Here is a 22,428-nt window from a genome sequence, read left to right as displayed (position 1 = left end):
GAGCAGCTGAAAAAGAGACCGGTTCACTGTGAGAAATGTAAACCTCTCAGACAGTGTTACGGCCCCGAATCCAGCAGCTCATCAGCAAAGTCAGGCCACTCCACAACGTTACACCACAAGTGGCTCCAGTTGCCAAGCTCTGATCAGAAGCTGTCACCTTTTCTCTGAATTTGTGTTTGCAAAGTTATTTCACAGTTAGTAACCAGTTCATGAGATGAATAAACCCCACAGCTTTTTTTGTAATACAAGATCTGTAACTCTCCTTTTTGACCAGGCATGTTTGAGCCAAGGAACGTGCTGCCCTTTGGCTCCAAAACAGCCACTGCTAATAACCATCAACAGCTTCAGGTGTAGCTTTGTGTCAAATTAATACCAACATTATTGGTTTAAAATAAATGACAGAAGTGAATTTCAAATACACCATCTCACGAGCAGTTTTCGGAACAGAAGGCATGACATGGAACTGTCCATCTCTAGAATGCTGATTCAAACTTGCCTATAATGCAGTAAATGAGATCCAGCAATGGCTGGAGAGCAGTTAAGAGAGTTTCAGTTCAACACTGATTATGGCATTGCTGGTGAGATCCTCCTGTCTGCCATTAGTGCCAGTGAACACCAAATAACCAAACACTGAATAGTTACAGGCTGGGCTACCCCTTAACTACTTCAGCAGGATCCCCTGATGTCAGAGTAGCAGGCACCCATCAGAGCAGTGCAGTCACTCTCTGCACAGCTTGTTCCCTTTATTTCCTCAGCACAGAGAGGGGGAGTTGATCTGCTGACACTTTTTACCCACAGGCACTGAAGTTCAGTTAAATGTAAAGGGCTAAAAACACATGAGAAAGAGACTTACTTACCCCAGAGCCACCAGCCCAGCCCTTTGCATCTCCTCCCCCTGAGCTTCCCTGTCACACTGGGCTGTTCAGCTACACACACCCTGAGCTCTGCTCTGGGGCCCTTGGGTGCTGTTCCCACGGGGTGTCCCCAAAGGGGAGTAATCCCAGCTGAGCCTCAGACTTTTTGCTATTAAGTAGTCTAGGTATTAAAAATTCTGAGGAAGGAAAGCAGGTTGTGTAATACAGTTGGGTAACACATCTTTAACACCACTGGATAAAACAAGTTGCAAATCCAAGTAATTTGTTTTCCTTTGAAAAAAATCTCAATATCCTTTCACTTCCAAAGACTGGAAGGTGGTGATCTGTTTTACAGCAAACAGGTACCTACAGTATTTTAGAACAATCTGACAACTCTACCATAAGTGGGCATGAAATCTTGATGATTCTGCAATGAAATGATCCAGTGTAAGTTTGTGAACTGAACCCTGAATAACAACTGAAGTGTTACAGCTACTGGAGCACTTCCTAGAAGGACTGCAGAAGAGAACCATCCCTCTCACAGCCTACTTCACACAACAGCTATAACGAAATCCAGTTAGTATTTGTAAAAGCTGATCTTTCATCCTGTTTCTGGAGAGCAACAGATAGCTGGGAGCAGGAATTAAAAAAATTCTGAAGGAAACCCAAAAGGACACCAAGTCTAATGTACTCAACTAAGAGATGGTATAAAAGCCTGGTCCTTAAGGACCTTTAAGGATCTCTGCCTCCAAACATTACCAGTTACTTCCGAAAGTTTTGACCATGAGTAAAGATATTGCTGAGAAGTAAATTTATATCAGGAATCAAGTCACAACAATCTTTTGAACTCCAGGTTATCATAATAATGGTAGCCACAGTTAAAATTGGTAAGCAAAAAAAAGACAAGAGGAAAGGAAGGAGATGAAAATACAGCTTGCATTCATAGAAAGGTAACTCAAACAGTTGAAAGGTCTTTACTAAAAACAGGAGGAGCAAAAAACTAATTCTAACCACTTAAGTCTCATTATATATTCCATTCAATGCCCTGATACCTTCAATCATAGGCCAGAAAAACAAAGTAAAATAGTATCACCAGTATCTTCTGCACAGCACTGTGCTCATGCCACAGTATCTAAAAACAGTATCTTTTGTTGAAAGCTTTCAGTTAAGGCACATCTCTGCCACGTTACATCGTTTAAAGGTACTCATTCATCTTTGCAACTTAAGAATTAGTTACTAAGTTAAACATTTGTTAAATCATTCAGTTCTAAACATACCTGTCTGCTGGGCGGGCTGTGCCAGGGGCTGGTTCTGCTGCGCGTTGTAGTGCACGGCCACGGGCCGGTACTGGGGGCTGGAGTGAGGGTACTGCCCGGGGGCACAGTAACACGCTGCCATCTGCAAAGCAACAGTGGGGATCACTGCCTGCAGCCTGACCAAAGGCACAATCTATGTGCAAAACCATCACCATAAAAAAAGATGAAACGCTTATAACGAATTGCCTCCTTAACAGCCCACTTCTTTTACTTTCACTGCAGAAGGAACAATCTCCCAGTGTCCACAAAGAAACTTCTGAGATGCAAGAAAACTATGCAGAACGTGAGTTTTAGCAGCTATGGGTAAAACAGGCAAACCTGTGTGACTGCTGCTTCTCAAGTAAACTAAAATCAGTCATTTCAAAGCACATAAGGCAGAAAAACCCCCAGCCCAGACGGAATGCACAGAGCTGCAGTTGGACAGGGAGCCCCACATGGGGTGAGAAGCTCAGGAACAGAATGGCACCCTCAGTTTTTGGGGTGGAACAGGCACGTACCTGTGGCACAGGCTGCTGCACGTATCCCTGCTGCTGGAGCACGGGCTGGGTCACGGCGTGGCTGGAGGAGTAGCCCGGGGCAGACACGGGCTGGCCAGAGGGAGGAGGGGGTGGAGCAGCAGTGAGGATGTAGCCGGGCTGCTGGGGGGGCTGCAGCACCACCGTGGACTGGAACAGGGCACCGGGAGGCTCCGCTGCCTCCGCCGGGGGCTGCCGGGCCAGGCTCAGGTGGCTGAACTGGGATCCCAGGTTGTCTTGCTGGATCAGGGAAGAAACAGGAAAAGCTTCATTTGCAAACATACATTCAAGAAAAAAAAAGGAATAAAACAGCCAAATGCTCAGCAAGTTTCAGGCAGCAATGTCTCAGATTACTGCGCATTAGCAACAGCAGCCAAGGGACAACAGGAAAGTTGCTCAGTAGGGAATTATCTCCAGGGCTGACAGGAGGAGGCAACATCCACGTTCAGAGATTTCACTCTTCACTGCAAACATTCAACTTTTGGATCACACTTGCCTCTACCTACTTACTGGGAGAACCCAATTGTCCAAAATATAGTCAGAATTTGTGTCACTAACATTTTCTGACTGGACTCCAAAGCTTGAGTGAAAACATCCAACCCCAGCTAAAATAGCAGAAGGCATTAGTATTGCTGAAGTAATTTTGGGGTTTAAGAGCTTAAGATAATGAGGCTCTAATCCTGAGTTACAAGGTACATTCTTCTAACTTGGTATTATTTGACGTGCCAAGATTAATTACTTTTTCATCTGAAATCAAGTAACAACTGCAAAATCTGTGTCCCAGTGCTTGCCCTCTCTCTGAAATGATGACACCACAAAGCACTGCAGGAGCCCTGGGGAGCCTGAAACTTCCACTGCTGTAAGCCCAAGCTCCTGTTCCTTACAAGCAATTCAGCATCAAGTTAGCAAAATCCTGGGAATTAGGAGTGCTCACTAACTGGTACTGCACTTTCTGTGCTAAACAGGAAGATTTTGCTCCTCCTTCAAAAGTGGACTCTGCAAACATGCAGGAACATTAAAACTATTTTAAGACCACTTGATCTTCTCTTAGCTCATCCTGAAGATAGGCATTAATCAGGAAAAACTGCAGGCTCCATTTTTTACTGATTAGCTACATTCCCATTTTATGATGAATTTTTCTAGTTTCCAGGCTAAAGATACTCTTAATTACCACCGGAAATATAGATTTGCACCTAAAACTTAATTTAGAATACCCTTAGAGTTTAAAAAGCCCTATTTTCATTAGATCAATAATCTGACTGTGGCATTTCATTCCTTAATGGTGCCTATTAAAACAACTATAACACTTTTCTACATTGGACTTTATACTCTGCTTTTCAGAACACTGAGTTTAGAGAGGAGATATTGAGTGTGAGTTTATATTAATCCTAAATACATCCAAGGGCAAACCCAAGGAAAACACACTGATTTATTACACTATAATAATGTCAGTAAATCCTGACCCGGTCAGGTGACATGGGTGGTATAACCACTGAAACATGGCATCAGCAGGAAAACATTTTTGAACCTCCCAGCACACTCAGTATTTGAACCACTTCCTGAATGTGAAATGCTCTGAAATTACTGCAAACCTGGAAGGAGTTTCCTTCTCTGCTTTAACACTATTCAAACTCTAAAGTAACTTCAGAAACAACATTGCTAATTACAGAACACCCTCCATCAATTCCTTTTAGAATTGTATTCCTAACGGGCTGCTAATGGCTACAATAGTTTTAATTGTATGCAGGCTATTGAATTCAGCTAAATCTGTATTTACTATTAAAGACATTTCTGATTAATGTTGACAATAATAACCAAAGCTCTGACTACATCCTAAAACAGCTACTGTACAACACTGAGGTGAGTTAACCCGGCTGGCTCCTTGGTGCCCACCCAAGGCACTCTATCACTTCTACAGGGGAAGAAAATCAGATGAAAAGCTTATGGATCAAGAAAAGGAGAGGGAGATCCTTCCCCAGTTACCATGACAGGCAAAACAGACTTGACTTGGGGAAGATTAATTTCATTTATGCCAATTAATAACAGAGTAGGATAGTGAGAAATTAAAACTGAACTAAAAGCAGCTTCCCACAACCTCCTGCTTCTTCCCAGGCTCAGCTTCACTTCCAGATCTTCTACCTCCTCCTCTGAGTACCACAGGGATGGGGGAATGGGGCTTCTGACTGGTTCCCAACCACATCTCTACTGCTCCTTCCTCGTCACACTCTTCCCCAGTGTGGGCTTCCACCCACAGGATGCCATCCTTCATGGGCTTCCTCAGTGTGGGTTCTTCCCACAGGCTGCAGCCCTTCAGGAATTGGCTCTGTCCCACGTGGGGGCAGCTCCCACTCCTGCATCCTCTACTACCAAATCCTTGCCACATAAACCCAGCACAAATACGAACACAGAGTATCAGAGCACTCTGGGCAGTTGGTAAGCTGTAATTTTTCACCTGGACTCTAGTTCAGATTCTGCCTTGGATAACAACTCTCCTTTACTAAGTTTCCTTTTCAATTTGTGTGGTTGGTTTTTTTTCCCACCGCCTTATTTTATTAGACTAAGATATTTCATTTCCAGCTTCTACTTACTAAACAAGGGATACTAGTGAACTGGGAGTGTTAAGAGTTCTGGCAAAAAGGCTACAAAAAGATAACCTCAAAAAACCAGAGCAGCTGATCCCTCAAAATGTATCAAAGGTTCAGCAGAAGAAAGAGCAGACAAAGAAACAACAGGAAACAATGCAAAGGGGTTAATCCAGAGACATGAAAAGGTACTGACTGGCTAACAAAGCACTGAAAACCTTCCTTAGCAAAGGGAAATAATACCTCTCTAAATACAGAGATAAACAGATACAGCCTCAATTGCAGATATTGCTGCTGAACTGGAAGTGCCCACCCGCAGGGATGGATCTCAGGAGACCCGTCCCGTGGTCGGGCAGCCACTCACTGTCTGCTATCACACCCCCCTCACAAACACCCGAGCAGGGGGAGCAGCCACTAAAGGTTACCCCAAGCAGGGAGCAGAGAAGAGAAGAGGCAGTACCACAGAGTATTGCTGTGTGGAGGAGGCTGGCAGGAGCGGGGGTGGGAAGGACACTGCCGAGTACTGGACAGGCTGCGAGGGCTGCAGAGCCCGCAGAGGCTGCAGAGATAACAGGTTTACAAACAAGGTTAACGGCAGAGAAACAGGAGTGAAAACAAGTCTCTTGTAACAGAAGAAGCAACTATGCTCCAGAAAAGAAAAAAAAGAAACACACCCCTCTACCAGAAACAGAATGGATAGTACTTTTTTTTTTAAAGCTCTAGACTGCATAGAATTAAACCAGAAGTAACTGTGAATATCTCAGTCTCCCAGAAGAAATACATTTCCTATACATTATATACCTATGTCAGCAAATTGCTTCTATTTAACATTTACTGTTTCCTTTAGAGAGATTTTTTTTTTAAATTGTAGATTAAAAACTACGCATGCATCTTAAATACAAGCTCTTCCAGAGTATCTGAAGGCAGAATGAATTTACTGCTAAGCACAGATTCAAACATATTCCTTTCACTTGTTTAAGAGCACTACAATATTTTATCTAGACTGTGGCATTGGAAGGGGTATCCTTGCTGATGGTATTTCAACTCCAGCATCCATTGAGAAGGCAATGAGAGAATTAGTAAAGGATTTGTGAAGAAAACAGCAAAAACCACAGACACACTTCTGTGAGCCAGGAAGAGCACAAATGAGCCTTTTTCAAAAGGATACACAGGTATCTGAACAGAAGTTTCAAACAGGGGAAATGAACAAAGGGAAAGGTTGTGATGAAGTTCTACTAATAACTTTTTAGATAATATTTGAAAATCATCTGAGAATACCACAGAGGACTACGGCCAGCAGCTTGGTGCCTGAAACAGCTGCTGCCCAGACCAGGAGCGGAGGCAGAGCCTGTTGCCGGTCCCTTCCCTCCCCACCCCGGGGCTGAGCCAGGAGCACCTGTGAGAGCCATCCCCATCCCATCCCACCCCCAGGGCTGAGCCAGGAGCACCTGTGAGAGCAATCCCATCCCATCCCATCCCATCCCACCCCAGGGCTGAGCCAGGAGCCACCTGTGAGAGGACGGGGTTTGCCGGGGGCTGGGGCTGGGCCGGGCTGGGCACAGGAGGCTGCTGGGGAGCTCCAGGCACTTGGGGCCGAGCAGGCTGCTGAGGCATGGGAGGATTGTACACCACTGGAGTGCCGTCGGGGTTCAGGAACGGCTGCCCTGGGAAAGGGGGAACAGAACCATCGGTCACACCTTCTGAGCTCGGAGAAAACACACAAATATATTTACAAAATGGATGGAATAACAGAATTTTATTAAGAATAAGTGAAGTCATGCTGGTTTATATGACAGGTTTATGCCGAATGCCCACGACCACGTTTATAACAGCGATGACTACATGCAGTGAAAAACCAAAACATTTAAGCTAAACAAAGGTACCCCAGTCTTTACTTAGTGAACACATAGATATTTGCTGTATCCCGCTTGTCTCGAAGCCTGATTTTTAATCAAGTGGATTGAAAATGACAGGAGTAATAATGGAAAACCCTACTTAAAAATGATATTTTAAGGATCTTTTAAAAATGAATTTTCTTTAATCAATTTGAACACCAATCAGAACACAGGAGAGCTAAAGGCTAATATTTTTTAAAAAATATATAAAGCAGTAGCTACCCTGGTATTTCTATGACTGCTAATGAGATTATTTTTAAAGGACTCTCTTCCCCTATTCTTAGATGAATTGGCTTATAGCTTTCAAAATAAATAATGTATTGGTCTCCTATTCAATAATTTGCAACTTCAGTATTACAGCAGTGGACTAACGAAAAAGAATTGAAAAACAAACTCCTTAAAAGTAAATTATAGGCAAACAGTGATTTATTTTTGTGCCTGGGTTGGGGAAAAAAACCCAAACAAATGGAAGGAACAACAGCCTGGCTGTGAGGACCTGTGTCTACCTGCGTCAGGACACATCCTCCACTGCCTTATTTCCACGCTTAAGGCCCAAATAATGACGTGGAATTTTCTCTCCTCTGATATAAACATTTTCTTGTCTGAGATTCTTTCCAGAAATGTGTAAACTGAGCTCAAATAAAGCCTCTGCCCCCCAGCCATGGTCCTGTCAAAGCAGACCAGTGCTCCTGCACCTAAACATTCCTTGTTCTTAAAGTGCACTTTATCATCTAATGAGTATCTAATAGAAGGTAACATAATTATAAAAGGCTGTTGATGAACTCAGCTCTGAGATGACAAATCCAATGGCTATCTATGAAAATTAGGTCCTACAGCAACTCATTTGTAACCAAATTTTAAAAAATTGATTCATATTAAGGAGAAAGAGAAATTTATCTATTTCCATTAAATCTTTTAATTATAGAAATTATTTACTACCTGATTATCTAAACAACCCCAATCAGAAACGTTTAGTTTAAAACATCATGTGCAGTTACATTCAAACATAATAAAGTCCATCTACAGGATGATGGCAAACATATCCTGAGGCATTTTCTTTTCTGCCATGAAAACAAATAATTAAATTAAAATTAAAATATAATAATTTCCCAAAATTATGATGTTTTACATAGAAGGTAAATTAAAATTTTCAAGCTTTCCTTAGTTTCTACAGTTAAGTGAAAGTTTGCCCAGAGAATTTTAACTCCTCATTTCATCCAGACAAGTAGTGACATTATCTCCTTGCACCTACATTATGGAGTATCCATTTCCCACTGCTTACTAAAAATATCAGGATTGGCCAATTACACCAACATTGATTTAATCCTGTTTTAAACAGAGAACAGAAGTCAGAAATAGCAGGTCAGCTCATGGTTCTCTCTCTCACTTGCATTAAATCAGAGCCATGAGCACAGGGACACGAGAATATGTAGTGACATAAGAAATGATGATAAATCCTTGCCAGGCAATGGGAATCCCTTCTCAGGCTCTACCCCCTCACTGAAACAGCCTTTTCCCTCTCCTGAAAGAGCCAAAACAATAATTTAAGTTATTCTGTGTTCTGGAGAATTAATCATAGGATTTTCACATGTTGTGCAAGCCACTCATTAAAATGTCACATATAAACTAAACTCTCCTAGAGAAGATGAGGGCAGTCTCCTCATCCCTCTGACCCCCCAGTCATGCTCTCCTGGGAGATCGAGTGCACCGAACAAACACAACCACGGGAAAAAAAACAACACAGGAAAAGAAAAAGGCCACAGGACAACAGTGAGGGTGGTGAGTCTTTGCAAACACTCGTGCACGTCCCGGTTCCGGTGTGACAGAACCCCCCCAGCGCCACCAACCTGTTTGGGGGTTGACCAGCACGCTGCCCGGCGGGATGCCCGCCGCTTCCAAGGGAAGCAGAAAGAAGCTGCTGCCAGCAGGTGCCACTTGGCCACTCATGCCACCATCAAAGGCAAGGGAGTTACTAGTGCTGGCAGCTGGATAGACGGCAGGAGCGCCAGCAGAGGGCTGGCTTAGAGCTGGCACCGGGACAGGCTGCTGGCTGTGGGAAAGAGAACCCGTGGAGGACCCTACACTACTAGAAGACTCTGAACCTGGGAAAGGAGTAACGAGAAAGGGTTTTACCTACAGACACAAACATCGTGCTCACTTAACATATACACTGTAAGGGTCAGCACTTACAAGCTCAGCATTAAGCATATGATTCATGATTCAATAGCTACCTTCTCAATGAACTCCCCCTTCATCTCCCCTGAAATACATTCTGAGGTCCCTTCTGTGCCCCGAGGGTCAGCTCAGCACTGCTTTGCACTGCAAAGGGAGGCTTTCGCATCTACAAGTGGGTTTGTGGTCAGGAAGTACACGTGTGTACACCCAGAGCTCCTGTAAGGAATTGGTCACTGCTCCAGGATGATGGGTGCACGTGTGTGGATGGATACACCCCAGAGATGGACACACAGCTGCTGCACCTGTGCCATCAGGGGCAGTGCAGATCCAGCGGGTCCCTGTGGATACATCACCTAAATCCACGTGCTCTGCACTCACGTAAGATCCTGCAGGCAGGCAGGGACCAGCTGCTTTTCACTGCTGGTGTCAGAGATCTCTGACTCACCTCTTGGACAATTTGCAGAACACTAAAAACCGCAAAACTATTTTTTTCCTCCTCTGACAATTTTCAGACTGAAATCACAAATACAGATCAAAAAAAATGAGTGTAATATGGGAGTTTTAGCCTGGCTCTGTGAAACAATTCAAATTTCCAAAGGAATATCAAATAGCCAATTGAAAGCAATAATAATTTTACAGCTAGGAATGACTATAAACATTGCAAGGCAGTGGAGAACAAGACCCTGAGCTTCCTGAAAGCCAACACATGCAGTTAAAGTAATATTCCAAATGGTCAGCATGGAGAGGTCTGTGGAGCTGCTGTTCCCAGATCACTGTACACCCAGAGCTCAAGGGATACAGTTTAGCAAAGGCTTCATAAGAACTGGATGATACTTGCAGTGCTTGCAAACAGGACACAGTTGTTTAAATTAAAGAGCTCCTTATTAGCAGCCTCTATAGAATCTAGAAGAGAAAGGAAGACTCAAAGCACTCTGATGGAATTTCTCTACTGTTTGAAGTTGCTTTGCAGCCCCTCATAAAATGGTAACCCCTCCACTTGTGCTGATGAAGAGAGCACAGCCTGAAGCACTGGCTGATGCTATTGGCCTCTTCCTGTGCTGAACGAAGCGAAAATCAAAGGTATTAATTGTAAACTGGGCAAAACATCCCAGCTCTGTCAAACCATCTTCCCCTGACCAGAGTTCTTTGCATTGGATGAGTTTCCAAATGTATCCCCTTCTAGATTATGCAGAGAAGTCAGGCCAAAGCCACTGGAACCAAAGGCCATGACATCCTTGATCCAAATGAACAAACCAACCCAAGCTCAGAATGCCAAAATAAAGTTTCCAGCAAATTTTTTAAGAATCCCATTTACATTCTTGAAATTTGGGAAACAAATATTTTTTTAGCTGGTTGCAGTTTCTTTTCAAGCTGTGCCAAACTGCATTATGGCACTGCTGAATGAAATAACTCCATGTGATGGCACAGTTTTACAGCACATGCAGAGATAACCTGAAATGTAATTCTTTTATACGAGCATTTGTAACTGCTTTACTGCATTAAGATAGAGCAGTGTGGCAATATACCTAAAAGGTAGTGGTGGTTTAAGGGAAAGCAAAAAAATTTGAACAGATCCTTATTAGAAACAAATTTTATAAATAAGATCAAAGCCAACAGTATCAAGGCATGCAATTACATCCTGATTTTTTTACAGTTCTACTTTGAATTCTGAAGCAGTCCATCAGTGACCCATCCACGCATTACAAGCCTTAAAATTCTCCAAAACCAGATTAGAGATCAGATCAAATTATGTTGGCATTTGGAATACAAATATTCACTACATTTAATTTTTGGCCCACAGAAGATTCATACCCGTATTTTCCGAGATTTTGTTTTCACATTAATTGCAAGTCGACAGATCTCTGAAACCCACACTCTTAGGAGGTTTTTTTCTGCCTAACATTTCTGAACCTTAAAATTAAACAGTGCACTTTGTTCCACTGACCTAATTTCTCAGCAATCTAAAAACCAAATGAGCATTTTAACCATATTCACTGAAATTACACAAAGGCAAGGTAACACAAGAAACATAACTACCAATTCCTAGGCTTTAATGCTGCTTTATCTGAGCTAGCAGCACAGCAGTGCAGTTTCCTGAGGCTGATCACAGTGCAGCTTTGGCACACTGGAAGTGCAGAGCTGAGCTCCCAGTATTTTACCCCCAGGAATTCGGGGTGATCAGTGTTCTCCAGCCCTCTGCACGAGACGGAACGCACTGGGCTTCAAGCCACCCACCTCTGCCTCCCAAGTGGATCCAACCCCCCTGGAGCCGTGGATTTGCCCAGACTCCGTTGTACCTGTCTTGGACAGCCTGCCCGTGCTCTTGCTGCTGCCAGAGCTGTCTCCCCTGGTGAGCACCGAGATGCCACTGAAGCTGCTGGCTTTGGTCACCGCCGGCTTCAGGTTGCGCAGGGAGCTGTCAGAGTCGGTGCTGCTCCAGGGCCGGGGCTCGCAGCACTTCAGCTCGGTCTCGGTGCTGCTCTGGTGGCTGTTGGCTGATCTCCCCGACGTCTCCTTATTGATCCTGCAAGTGACAAACTCGGCTTTTAGCACCAGTTGGAGAATAAGGGGAAAAATAAAGAAACCGTGAGAGAAAAGGTGAAATTCATGCAGAACACTGGGGGGGGTTATGGGTTTAAAGAAAGCATCAAATACCTAAGTATCTGTCGTCTTTGCTGGGTACTATTAGCTTCTTCCTCCTGGATTCTGTTGACATTTTAATAAGACAGCTTAATATTTATTAAGAAAATAGGAAAACAGAACAGAATTAAAGGGCAAACTTTCTTACCTCTTGTCAGTGAAATAATTCTCTTGGGAACACAGGGACTGAGGGGCAAAGAAGCGCAGAAATTAATATGAATGGCATCTAGAACCCCTCCTATGGTAAATGGTAAATTATATATACATGGTAAATTAATATGCCTAAGGAAAAGGGAATTTTATATCCAAAAGCCTACTCTTTTTGTTTGTAGCTAAGGTGAAACAAAAAGAAGTAAATCAGCCTCTCAGAGCTCACTGCTCTCTCTTCAGAACAAGAATGTGGGTTTGGATGTGCAAGAGCTACAGATAAACGTCAGAAAATGTGGATTATTAAAAGTAACATATTTTTTAAGACATATTTGTTCCGTTTTAGTCAATACAATCACTCCTTGCAGTTGAATTGCAGCTTACAAGGTTGTCGTGCTGGGCATCTCCAGTCAGGGATTAGACTGGAGATTCCTGACTGAAATTTCACATAGGGGACCTCAAATGGTTTTACTGTGACCACTTAAAATGTGATTGCTACAGATACATGTGAGAAAAGGGCTTGGGGTTTTTTGCTTGTTTTTTATCTTCTTTAATTATTGCTCTGAGTAACAACTGAACTGATTGCAGTACCAGAACTCTGGAATTTAAATTGCAGTAAGGGGGCAAAACAATGCAAAAGGGGGAAGTGAACAGAGAGAAGTGGTGCCAGAGAACACATCAAAATAGTTTTTGAAGGTCCCTTGGGTGTCACACAGCAGTGATTAGAGAAAATAAGATTTCTCAGTAACTTCAATGTAATTTAAAACTCACTTAGAGCACACTAATGATTCTTATCTGCTCAGTCCCCTTTGGAAACAGAAAGTTTCCTGGAAAGAAGTATCCTTTAACAAAGCCACAGGTGCAGGCCTGTGTGTGAGGTACTCCCAGAGCACAGGGCAAGGCTTTCTTTGATACATACATCTTGTGCAAATATTCTTTCTCTAGCTCTCTGATACTCCTCTTCACGTTCTTCTATGGATTTACTTCTTCTGTCATCTTTTAATCGTATCCTCATCTAAAGGAAGCAACACAGTGTCAACTTCTACAGGAAAATAGTATGGATACAGTCAAATCCAGCAAGGGGAAGGAAACGAGCTGTGCCTGTTACCTGGTTGTCATCTTTGTCTAAACTGGAGTTGTCTCTTTTGAGGATGTACCGCTTCTGGAAGTCATCGCTCTTCTCGTCCTTTATGTGCTCACAGAACTTTTGGTCAGGTCTGGGAAAAGGTGCCACAAAGAAAAGATGTATGGTTTTGTGAACATTTATTGCACAAAGTGGAGCAGACACAAACATACTCAAGAGTAATGTTAAATATACTTAATATTTCTAACTGAAGTCCCAGATTTGGGCTGTCCAGGCAATGGAAAAGATGAGGTGCACCCCTGACAGGTCCTGCTCCTGAGGCATAACAAACCTGCTTTTAAAAACCTCTTCCTCCTTCAAAGCTTTTGCTGCAGTTTGCAGTTAAGGTGGCAAGCAAACCACATGCCCTGGGGGAATCAGAAGTGCTCTGGAATCCCGACTGGTGCCATGCAATGGATATTGGGCATGCATGGAAGTGCAGACAAGTGCTCGCTGCTGGAGCTGCAATACCTCAGAGTTCATTGCAAGGGAAAACAGGAGACAAGATAGAGCAGAGAGCACTGAAACTCACAAACTTCTACAACACAATTAAGTAGAAATAAGTAAGAGAAGAACAGTACAAGGCAGGCAAGCAAGGGCTTCACACGATCATAGGGAGAGGGTGAAGCAATAGATTACAATTATAGATATTGCTCTGGTATTTTATCTACTTTGTGAAAGAAAAAGTGATATTTTGCAAACTCTTGTTATTAAAAAGAGATACCAAGTTCCTGGACAATAAAATTTCTGCTATCATAAGAGAAGAGCTCAGACAACCAGGAAATATTTGCCCAACAGAAGACAAAACAAATGCACGCTCTTCTCTGTTTCTGTTATTTATTCATTACCAAGGACCCTGGGGAGAGCGAGAAGAGCTTTTTCTACAGAACAGCCAGCCCTACCTATTAGTTACTGGCTGCCCAGGCATAATTAGCAGGCATTTCAGAGAACCTTTAGACTGTCTTACCTCTTTCTTTTAAAGGTCTCTGAATTTACTGCCCTGCAATCACCAACTCCCACTCCACTGAGTCGTCCCAGTGAGCACTGGGCGGTTGATGTCAGAAACATCACTGAGCGGCGATGGAGCCGGGACCTGCCTATGAGGAAAAGGTAAGTTGGGCTTTATTCCACATGGGGCACATCTCCAAGGTTTTCTTGCTAAATTCTTATTTTACATCCCAAGAGATTTAAAATAAGAATGTTGAAAACGTCCAGAATCCTTAGGTCTGCAGGTTGGATGAAATGCCTGCTAATTAGTAACTACACCTACAGGGGCTTCCAGAGGCCATCAGCCATTCCAGTGTGGACTAAAAGGCATGAAAATGAAATAATCTCTTATTAGTTCTTATTCCACAATTGAAGATTCAATCTAGAGATGCTAGTAGATGCAAAGGCAACAGATTAGAAATGCCTGGCTTTCTAAGTCACTTTAGATATAGAATGTACAGCCAAAGCAAACACATATATAAATAACAAAGTATTCATCATATATTTAGGCTCTAGATATTTTTCTAAAAAATTCTGAGGAGAAACTGTCTACTTAAGCGAAATTTCATCATGGCACATCATTTCAGTTCTACTGACTCTAAAACTAGGGTGGATAATTAAATTTTTTTCTCCCAGAGCTACAGAGAGTGTAAGTAGGGACTGGGATTAGGATGCAGGCACTGTCAACTCCTGTTGTCATGTTCAAAACCACAAAAAAATGGTGTCAGGCAAATGCTTTAAGTTAAAACTAGAAACTAGGTGGCATAAATATGTCAACACATTAGACTTTTGTTTTTCTGAGAGAGAATGAGGAGACAGAGCAAGTGCAGAGGACAGAGAGAACAGGTGGGTCCTTTGAATGAAAACCTCAATTCCACCCAGGTTTTGGGGTTGCTGTGGCCCCAGTGCTCCCTTTTTTTTTGCAATATGGATTTTCCAAGAGCCCCCCCAGACCTCCCAGTAAAGCACCATGCCATGGCTTGTTAACTTGGTTGACACTTCCACTGCTGTCTGTCCTCCCTGCTGTGTTTATCTGTAAGGTCACGAGAGATCCGTAAGCAACTTTATTCCAACCGGCAAAGAACTCCAACACCTCAGTTTTCCCCGCAGAATTTTACAGTACAAAAGCCAAAGTTGTGCAAGTCTTGTCCTCTCCCTTCACCAAATCAGAAATGACCCTGTTCTAAGATAAGGCGGGTTCTGCTTTCCAAAAGAAACAAAGAATGTACTTTGTACACTTCATTGGTGTAAATCTTTAAACAAACAAACAGTTGATAGAAATTCCTATCTCACGGGAACAAAGTTAGCAATGCACCTCTGCCAGAAAAGCAACAAAGGTTTCTAACTTAGAGGTGACATCCCTTGTTCCCCAGAAGAGTTAAACATGGAATAGATGACATTATTACACAGCACTGGAACATGAACAGCAAAGATGTCACAACCACCTCTCCTTGATGCTTGTTCCCATTGAGGAGACAGACTCCACCTGCTATATCAGATATCCCAGGTGTCAGATTTATTGCATCAAAAGGGTTTTTTTTCGAGACTTTTACACTTACATTCTTGTATTGCTAGTTTTATTTACTATGACTGACTTCCCACTCTGGTCCACGTTGTGCTCTAATCCAAAGTAAGCAGCTACCCTGTGCAACAGCATTCTATGGTAAGATGTCATTGGGGGAAACTTTTTTCTTGGAACTCTGGAAGAAAGGAATAGTAGCTTTATTAAATAAACAGGAACACTCTTGAATTCTTTTTTCCTATGAGAGTACAGTACTTACTCATTATTACCAATGAAATCTAAAATTTCCTGTTCTAATTTCAGCAGCATCATTCTGTCCCTGAAAATAAAAACACAGCAACTCACATATGAGACACTCCAATAACTGTGGTTGTACTCATCTTAGGAATACACAGGTCAGAGCTGTGATCAAGGGGTGATGGCAGACTGTAAACAGGACCACCAGGTGTCAAATGCAGCATTTTTAGGACAAAGTACTCTTTCTTTGCTAAGCTAGATTGTCTCAAGCCTGCCTAGTGAAACATGCTGTTCTCAGCTCAGAAATGAGAGCACAGAGAGCCTCCAAGAAGTCTCTGCCCAGGAGGCTCAACAGAGAGCAGAGTCCTTGAGAAAACAGGCTCCAGGAGGAAAGGCAGTGCCCAGGCTGGTTTGTGTGGGCAGTGAGATCTGCAGAGGCCTCAGCTGGCCCTGGGATTGGGAGCACATCCTGGGATCACTGGGACACAGTGACAGGGCTCTGGGAATGGGAGGTGTAACACCAACAACCAGGGGTTAAAGGTGGCACATGGAGCGATGTGATGAGGGATTGAAAATGCAAAGGTGGTGGAAATGAACACTGTTCTTGGAACTGCTTATGCTGGTTCTCCTGAACCATTAACAGGCAGTGGAATTCACTGCTGCACAGTTCACAATTTGTGCACATCACAAAACCAAGATTCCCAGTTACTCTGCATGGAAACCCGTGGAGATCTACACTTACAACTCCTTATTTCCACTGGGATGCTTGATGACTTCAAATAGGAGTCCCCCAAGGGTCTCACAGAGGTCTGTCTTTCTGATTTTACTCTACAGGACTATGGCTTTGGCCCATTATTATGGCTCATTATAAAAGTGTTTGCCAGTGAAATGGAATCCCAATAAATTATTGCACTGGAATTCCTGACTATAAAGCAAATGACTAACAAAGAGCAGTGAAACAGCTTTTGTGACAGAGCACAATTGCACCCAGTTCATCTCTTGCCTTGCACAGCACAAAGCCAGTACAAAACCCCACTGAGAGGAAGGGCAAACAAGGCAGGCTGTGACACAAACCTCACCACAGAGCCAGGTCAGCTCTGCTGCTGACGAATGGTGGACTTGGGGGAGGTCAGATTTGGTTTCTGATGTGCAGAGCGAAGATCTCTAACTACAGTTACATAGTATAGCTTAAAAACAATGCCTTTATCTACAAATTCAGTGCATGACAGGTTGGAGTCAGAGAAGGCAGTTTGGTCTCAAACAAGCAGGTGGCTGGAGAGTGCAAGTTCCAGAGACACTGCACTAGAGTCCCTTCAGGGAGAGAGCTGCACACAGACTGAACAATGATTTGCATATTAAACATAAAAAACATATTCCAATGTCCTGAATCTGTGCTCAAAAAAACACCCCAATTACCATGGATCGGTGTTTGAGATGGCCTGTGCAACAAAACCTCTTCCTGAATAACTGACATGTGGTGTTAGACATGTGAGAGGGAATAAAATAAAACCACAAACAAAAACCAGGTAGTGTGATACCTCAGACAACAAGAAGAAAGAAAAACATGAAGAAAGTTGACATTACTGAGTCTTACCTGGGATTGTTTTTTAACGTATTTACTAAAAACTCGTGAAGATCTATACCAGTGGAATCTGTATATTCTTGGCTGGAATCTAAGGGTGAGGGGGGAGAGAGCAAAATTACACTTTGAAGAAAAACACTAATACTACTTTTTAAAAATTATTGCTGAACATAATATATATTGGGATCGATACTCTGTAACTATTAAGCACATTATTCCCAAAACTAAACACTTCCACCCAAGATCCCCTGATTCCAGTGTAAGAGGGAAGCAAAAGCTTCAGTGACACCACATTCTCTTAACAACTGGCTATGGATTGCAGCAGAGCACCTGATTTCCACCAGCCTTCCACACTCCCTCAATATCCTACACTGTCCTGGTGTGTTCACACCTCTGGACCAGCAGCCAATCTACAGAACTACTGGATGTTGCCCAGAGAAATATTGTAATTCAGAATGTGACAGTTTAACCTTCACAAAGTGTTGTTTTGTATCACTAAAAATCTTTGTTCTGTTCGGTTTCACAATGTCATGTTTAGATGTTTGCAAAGCGAAATCTCACAACCTTCCTCTCCTTTCAGGTTCCAGTGACAGAAAGTATCCAAAGTTATCCTCTAAAATCTGCCCCTGAAAGAAATGATTGAACACCAGATCTTCCCTTACACGAGCACCTTCGAGTTCCAGGTACTAGAATTCAAACCAGCAGATGTTTAGACAGTATTTTTGGAACTAGAATTCTTCCAAGAACTACTTAAGTGTTAACCTAGTCTCAGCTTAGTTAGGCACAACTCCAGCTCATGCTTAGGTCCCAGTCTGAGCATTTACGGTTTGGGATTACTCTTGATTTTGAGGAGGGGAAGATAAAAAAAAAAAAAAAAGCTATGCCTCGTAAAATAACTTTGAGATTCAATGATTATTTACTTTAATTTTCTTAATTTGCAACTCAGCACTGATTTAGTTATAATTACTAGGAGACTGATGCTTAAATTCCATAATTTTCTATTTTAGCACATCCTATATTGGGAAGTAATGAACCTCCAGAGGAGATACTGGTTGAATTTAGAACAGCTCTACCACAGGCATTTTGTCACTTGGCTCTCAGCTCCTCATCATCACCTGGGGGGTATTTGTGGGTTTTTTAAGGCATCATTTCAAAGACTGAGATTTATAAATGCAGGTAGAGTTCTCCATCCCAGTCCTTTTAATTTCAGGAATACAAGCTGCACAGAAATGCCACGTGAGGAAGGCCATGTGGAACTGCAGGACATGAGGTGGACAAGTGCCCCCTGTCCCAAAGAGAAGTCTGTCTTTAAAGGTATTTCCTTCACACTGTGTGATCGGAGATATTTAGCTCTCTTTCAGACTAAAACCCAAAGACAGGAGCTTGCACTGCCTGGGAAAGGTCAGTTTTCCAAGGAACAACACCTGGACACAACTGAGGCAACACAAGAGCTTCCATGCTGCTCTGCACAGCCAGGCAGGGGAGGCAGGAAAAGCATTTGCTGGATTGCATGTCTGTGATGGAGCCTTGAGAGTACCCTGTGCTCTGCGACCAACTCCTTCTCCCTCAAAGGGGTCTGATCTATTTGCTTCATTTTCACAAAAAAAAAAAAAAAAAAAGCAATGTTTCTGCAATGCAGACCTGGAAGCAGAACCGTATTTTCGTACGTTCTTTATCTACACAGCACATTTAAAAGGACAATGACAGATAGCAAACCTCTTGATAACATTTTTCTGGACAGTTTATCACTGGATTTTTCCTTTTCTGATTCATCTTTTGCAGGTTTTTCTTCTTTTTCAAAGGACTGTGACAACTGGATCTGAATTTTCTCCTGTCAAAAGTAAAAACCAGTCACCACACAAATCATTTCAAGCAATACCTGCAGAAGAACTCTGTACTATATTACCTGCAAAATAATGAAGTAACAACAAAAAAATTGCCTTTATATTCTTTTTAATCCCACATGTGCTCCATGTCACCACACAATGAAATTATTTATTAGTAAATCAAAAAGTACAGAAAAGGCAGAGAAAGGACCACACACTTTTTAGATTTACACACACTTCCAGGCCCTGAATGCTACTGCAAAATGGATATAAACCATCTTACTTCATACACATGAGAAAATATTCCAGTTTTCCAGATGTATAGATTTTATACAGCTTCTATATTTCAGTAATGCACCATCCACGACACTTTCCCCCTCATTCATTGTTTTTTACTATAAAAGCTTGTTTCAAGTTTTAATCTGGTTTATATCAAAAAGAAAAAAATAAGAAGTTTCCATCTAAGACAGACCAGCATTTCCAGATCCACAAAAAGTAGGGGAAATATTCCCAGTACAACATATCAAGGCAAAATTTGCAAACCTGCCATCAAGGCTTAGATCCTCAACTTGCTGTGTATTTTGAGAGAGGAGCTTTGTGTGCAATCATCTCCAAATCCCTGGGTTTATACAAGCAGGTGAACGATCACAAAACCTGTTTCTCAAACACAGCAAAAAGAATTTCCCTGCAGTTTGGTTTTGCTGCTTTACTCTTTCCCAGCACCGTCAGGGAAGGGCTGAGATCCTTCAGACAGCAAAGCCAGGGCAGGTTTGGAGCGATGGAGGCTCCGTGTCTGAGCGACTCCAAGAGCAGGACTGGCAAAGTCCTGGCAGAGACTCCCCTGTCACCCCTGAAGTCCCTCACATGTCAGTTCTGCTCCCCCTGATGCCAGCTGAGTGGATGGTGTCACCTCCTCGTTCCCAGGACATCTGACCCTTCTCAACCCAAAGATCCTGCCCCTCGTCCATTTCTGCCCATCCCTCTCCTGCCCTGCACCTGATCCTTGCTCTTCCTTCAAACCCTTCCTCACCCACATCCAGGCACTGGCTCAGAGCTCCTCTCCTCCTGTGTCACTGCACAGGCTTGACCTCACCTCTGGAACCTGGCCAGAGTTAAATTTAGTCCGGATTGTCCAAGGCTGGAACCTGTTCCACATGTCCACCCTGAGCCACTCCTGCCCGTGCAGCACAACGGGAACTCTGCCCGGATCCCACGGGGTCAAACAGCACTTTCCATCTGCAGCCTTGGAGCAGCAACTTCTTCCAACGAGGGAAAAACATTCACTGACAGTTTTACCACCTCTCCCTATGAGAGATTTTCCCTCACACGAAATGCTCCAATTAAATTTAGGAATTCATGAACACCCCAAAACAGCACCACAGTGTGAAGGACTTCTCAGCTTGTGAGATCCTCCATAACCACATCTGATAAATACCATCAGGGGCACTAGCAAGGCACTCTCTTGTGGAATTCTTTCCTAGTCTTGAGCACTCCTTACCTCATAAACCCAAATATAATTCAAACAAGCACTTTATTGCCACTCCAAAGTGCATGACATTCACTGCTCACCCAGAGCTGTGTAACTGTTACTTGAAAAGGAAACAGGTTCCTGACCTATTAAGAAATTATTCCTGACCATCCACCTATGTGTTATCCTCCCTTTTACAATAATGCTCTAGAAAACTATCAGTCAATTAGGGAGATTTTCATAGTCTGATGTTCCTTCCCTAGAAAACTGATTGAGTGCATGTTCCGAACTCATCTCCAGTCAATGCACACGGCAATGGTTCAGTCAAAGCATCTCAGCAAGTAATCATTTTCATACTTCTTTCTCCAACGGGAGCTAAAAAAGGCATCACCATCTGAACAGCCAGTTCTGCTACTACACCAGTTCTACTTCAAAGTGTGATACACCAGAACTGTGCACCAAAGGGCACTTTCTTGTGATTTCATGCTATAAAAACTGTAGCATCTCATTAAATATGACCTACTTGACTGCAAAGCTGCCGAGAAATCTTTTAACTTCTCTTCCCCTGTAAAACTCTCCTCATCCCACCCTGCTTGCAGCATTGGGACTGAACAGATTCAGATCACCCATCTCAAGCCCTCACTGTAGCAGAGGACATTGTCACCAAATTTTGATTAAACAAGAAAAATCAAAGCACCACTCCCCCTCAAACAATGAAAACCTGATAATTTCTTCCAGCTCAACACATTTTGGGGAAAAGGTGATAACCAGGAAACATTCTGGAATATTTCTCAAAGCCCTGTGTTCCAGGGTCTTGGCTTTTTACCAGCAACCTCCAAACCCTGAATTTACACAACCAATAGAAACTACCACGACAGACCCTTGCCTCCTCCTCCCACTCACCCTCCTTTGGGTTGAGGGTTTTTTTCTAAGTAAAAAAGGTCACTCATTGACAGATTTACTTACTTGTAACCCACAATAATAACTGTCACTCATATGAAAACAGCCCTTCCTTACAAAGGGCTGAAATGGATCCTCCTTGGCTACTGCTTGTACTTCCCACTGGAGTGCACAGAGTCAGAACAACCAAAATTTTAGGCCAGGGATGGCAAGAGAAGATTTACTGTTTTCACAAAGATAAAAGATCAAATGTATCAGCTATGTTCTTCCTCTCATAATAAATGTATAAGCTTGTACTTTCACAGCACCTTTTAGTAAAGCACTGCCCCTGCTTTTTAACAAGGATTACCAATTTGTGAGGCTCTTCCCTGGGTTTCTCAGGGAGGAACAGTATCTTATTTCCTGTTGCAATTACTCAGGAAAATAGAAACTCCTGTAGCAGAAAACAGATTGATCTGCTCCAGAGTTTCTGTGGTCCCTCCCCCACCACAGCTTTAAAAGAGGAGCAGCCAGCAATGGCAGCAGGGACTTGCTGAAGTGACTTCTGCACACCCCTGAGTCAGACCTTTGCCTGCTGGAGCTGCTGCACACACTGGGGTGGACAGGCACAGCTACAGAGTTATCTCCAAACTCACACCAGTTCCTAGTTAGGTGTATCC

The 22,428-nt window shown here is 43.0% G+C and overlaps 1 protein-coding gene across 12 annotated transcripts in view; it reads right to left on the bottom strand.

Annotated features, from left to right (window-relative positions):
• Positions 1-22,428, bottom strand: part of R3HDM1 (R3H domain containing 1) — a 72,958-nt gene that overhangs the window by 13,904 nt on the left and 36,626 nt on the right. For 5 of the 12 annotated variants that reach the window (XM_027884301.1, XM_027884302.1, XM_027884305.1 and 2 more), the window contains exons 6-19: positions 19,292-19,406; positions 17,588-17,666; positions 16,016-16,075; positions 15,794-15,934; positions 13,233-13,341; positions 13,044-13,139; positions 12,126-12,163; positions 11,993-12,043; positions 11,635-11,861; positions 9,010-9,264; positions 6,777-6,931; positions 5,728-5,826; positions 2,668-2,925; positions 2,132-2,252 (exon numbers count right to left, since the gene is read on the bottom strand). In XM_027884301.1, the coding sequence (XP_027740102.1) occupies positions 2,132-2,252; positions 2,668-2,925; positions 5,728-5,826; positions 6,777-6,931; positions 9,010-9,264; positions 11,635-11,861; positions 11,993-12,043; positions 12,126-12,163; positions 13,044-13,139; positions 13,233-13,341; positions 15,794-15,934; positions 16,016-16,075; positions 17,588-17,666; positions 19,292-19,406 (1,804 nt within the window). Of the gene's footprint in view, positions 1-2,131; positions 2,253-2,667; positions 2,926-5,727; positions 5,827-6,776; positions 6,932-9,009; positions 9,265-11,634; positions 11,862-11,992; positions 12,044-12,125; positions 12,164-13,043; positions 13,140-13,232; positions 13,342-14,214; positions 14,444-15,793; positions 15,935-16,015; positions 16,076-17,587; positions 17,667-19,291; positions 19,407-22,428 lie in introns of those variants that run through there. The other 7 variants (XM_027884303.1, XM_027884309.1, XM_027884304.1 and 4 more) reach the window with 4 other exon arrangements.

The sequence above is a fragment of the Empidonax traillii genome, unplaced genomic scaffold (genome assembly GCF_003031625.1).
Source record: "Empidonax traillii isolate 1590-97213 ecotype Southwest subspecies unplaced genomic scaffold, ASM303162v1 scaffold142:size1213974, whole genome shotgun sequence".
NCBI lineage: Eukaryota > Metazoa > Chordata > Aves > Passeriformes > Tyrannidae > Empidonax > Empidonax traillii.
Note: the sequence above shows the minus strand (reverse complement) of the source record. Positions and strands in the feature narration are given on the sequence as shown.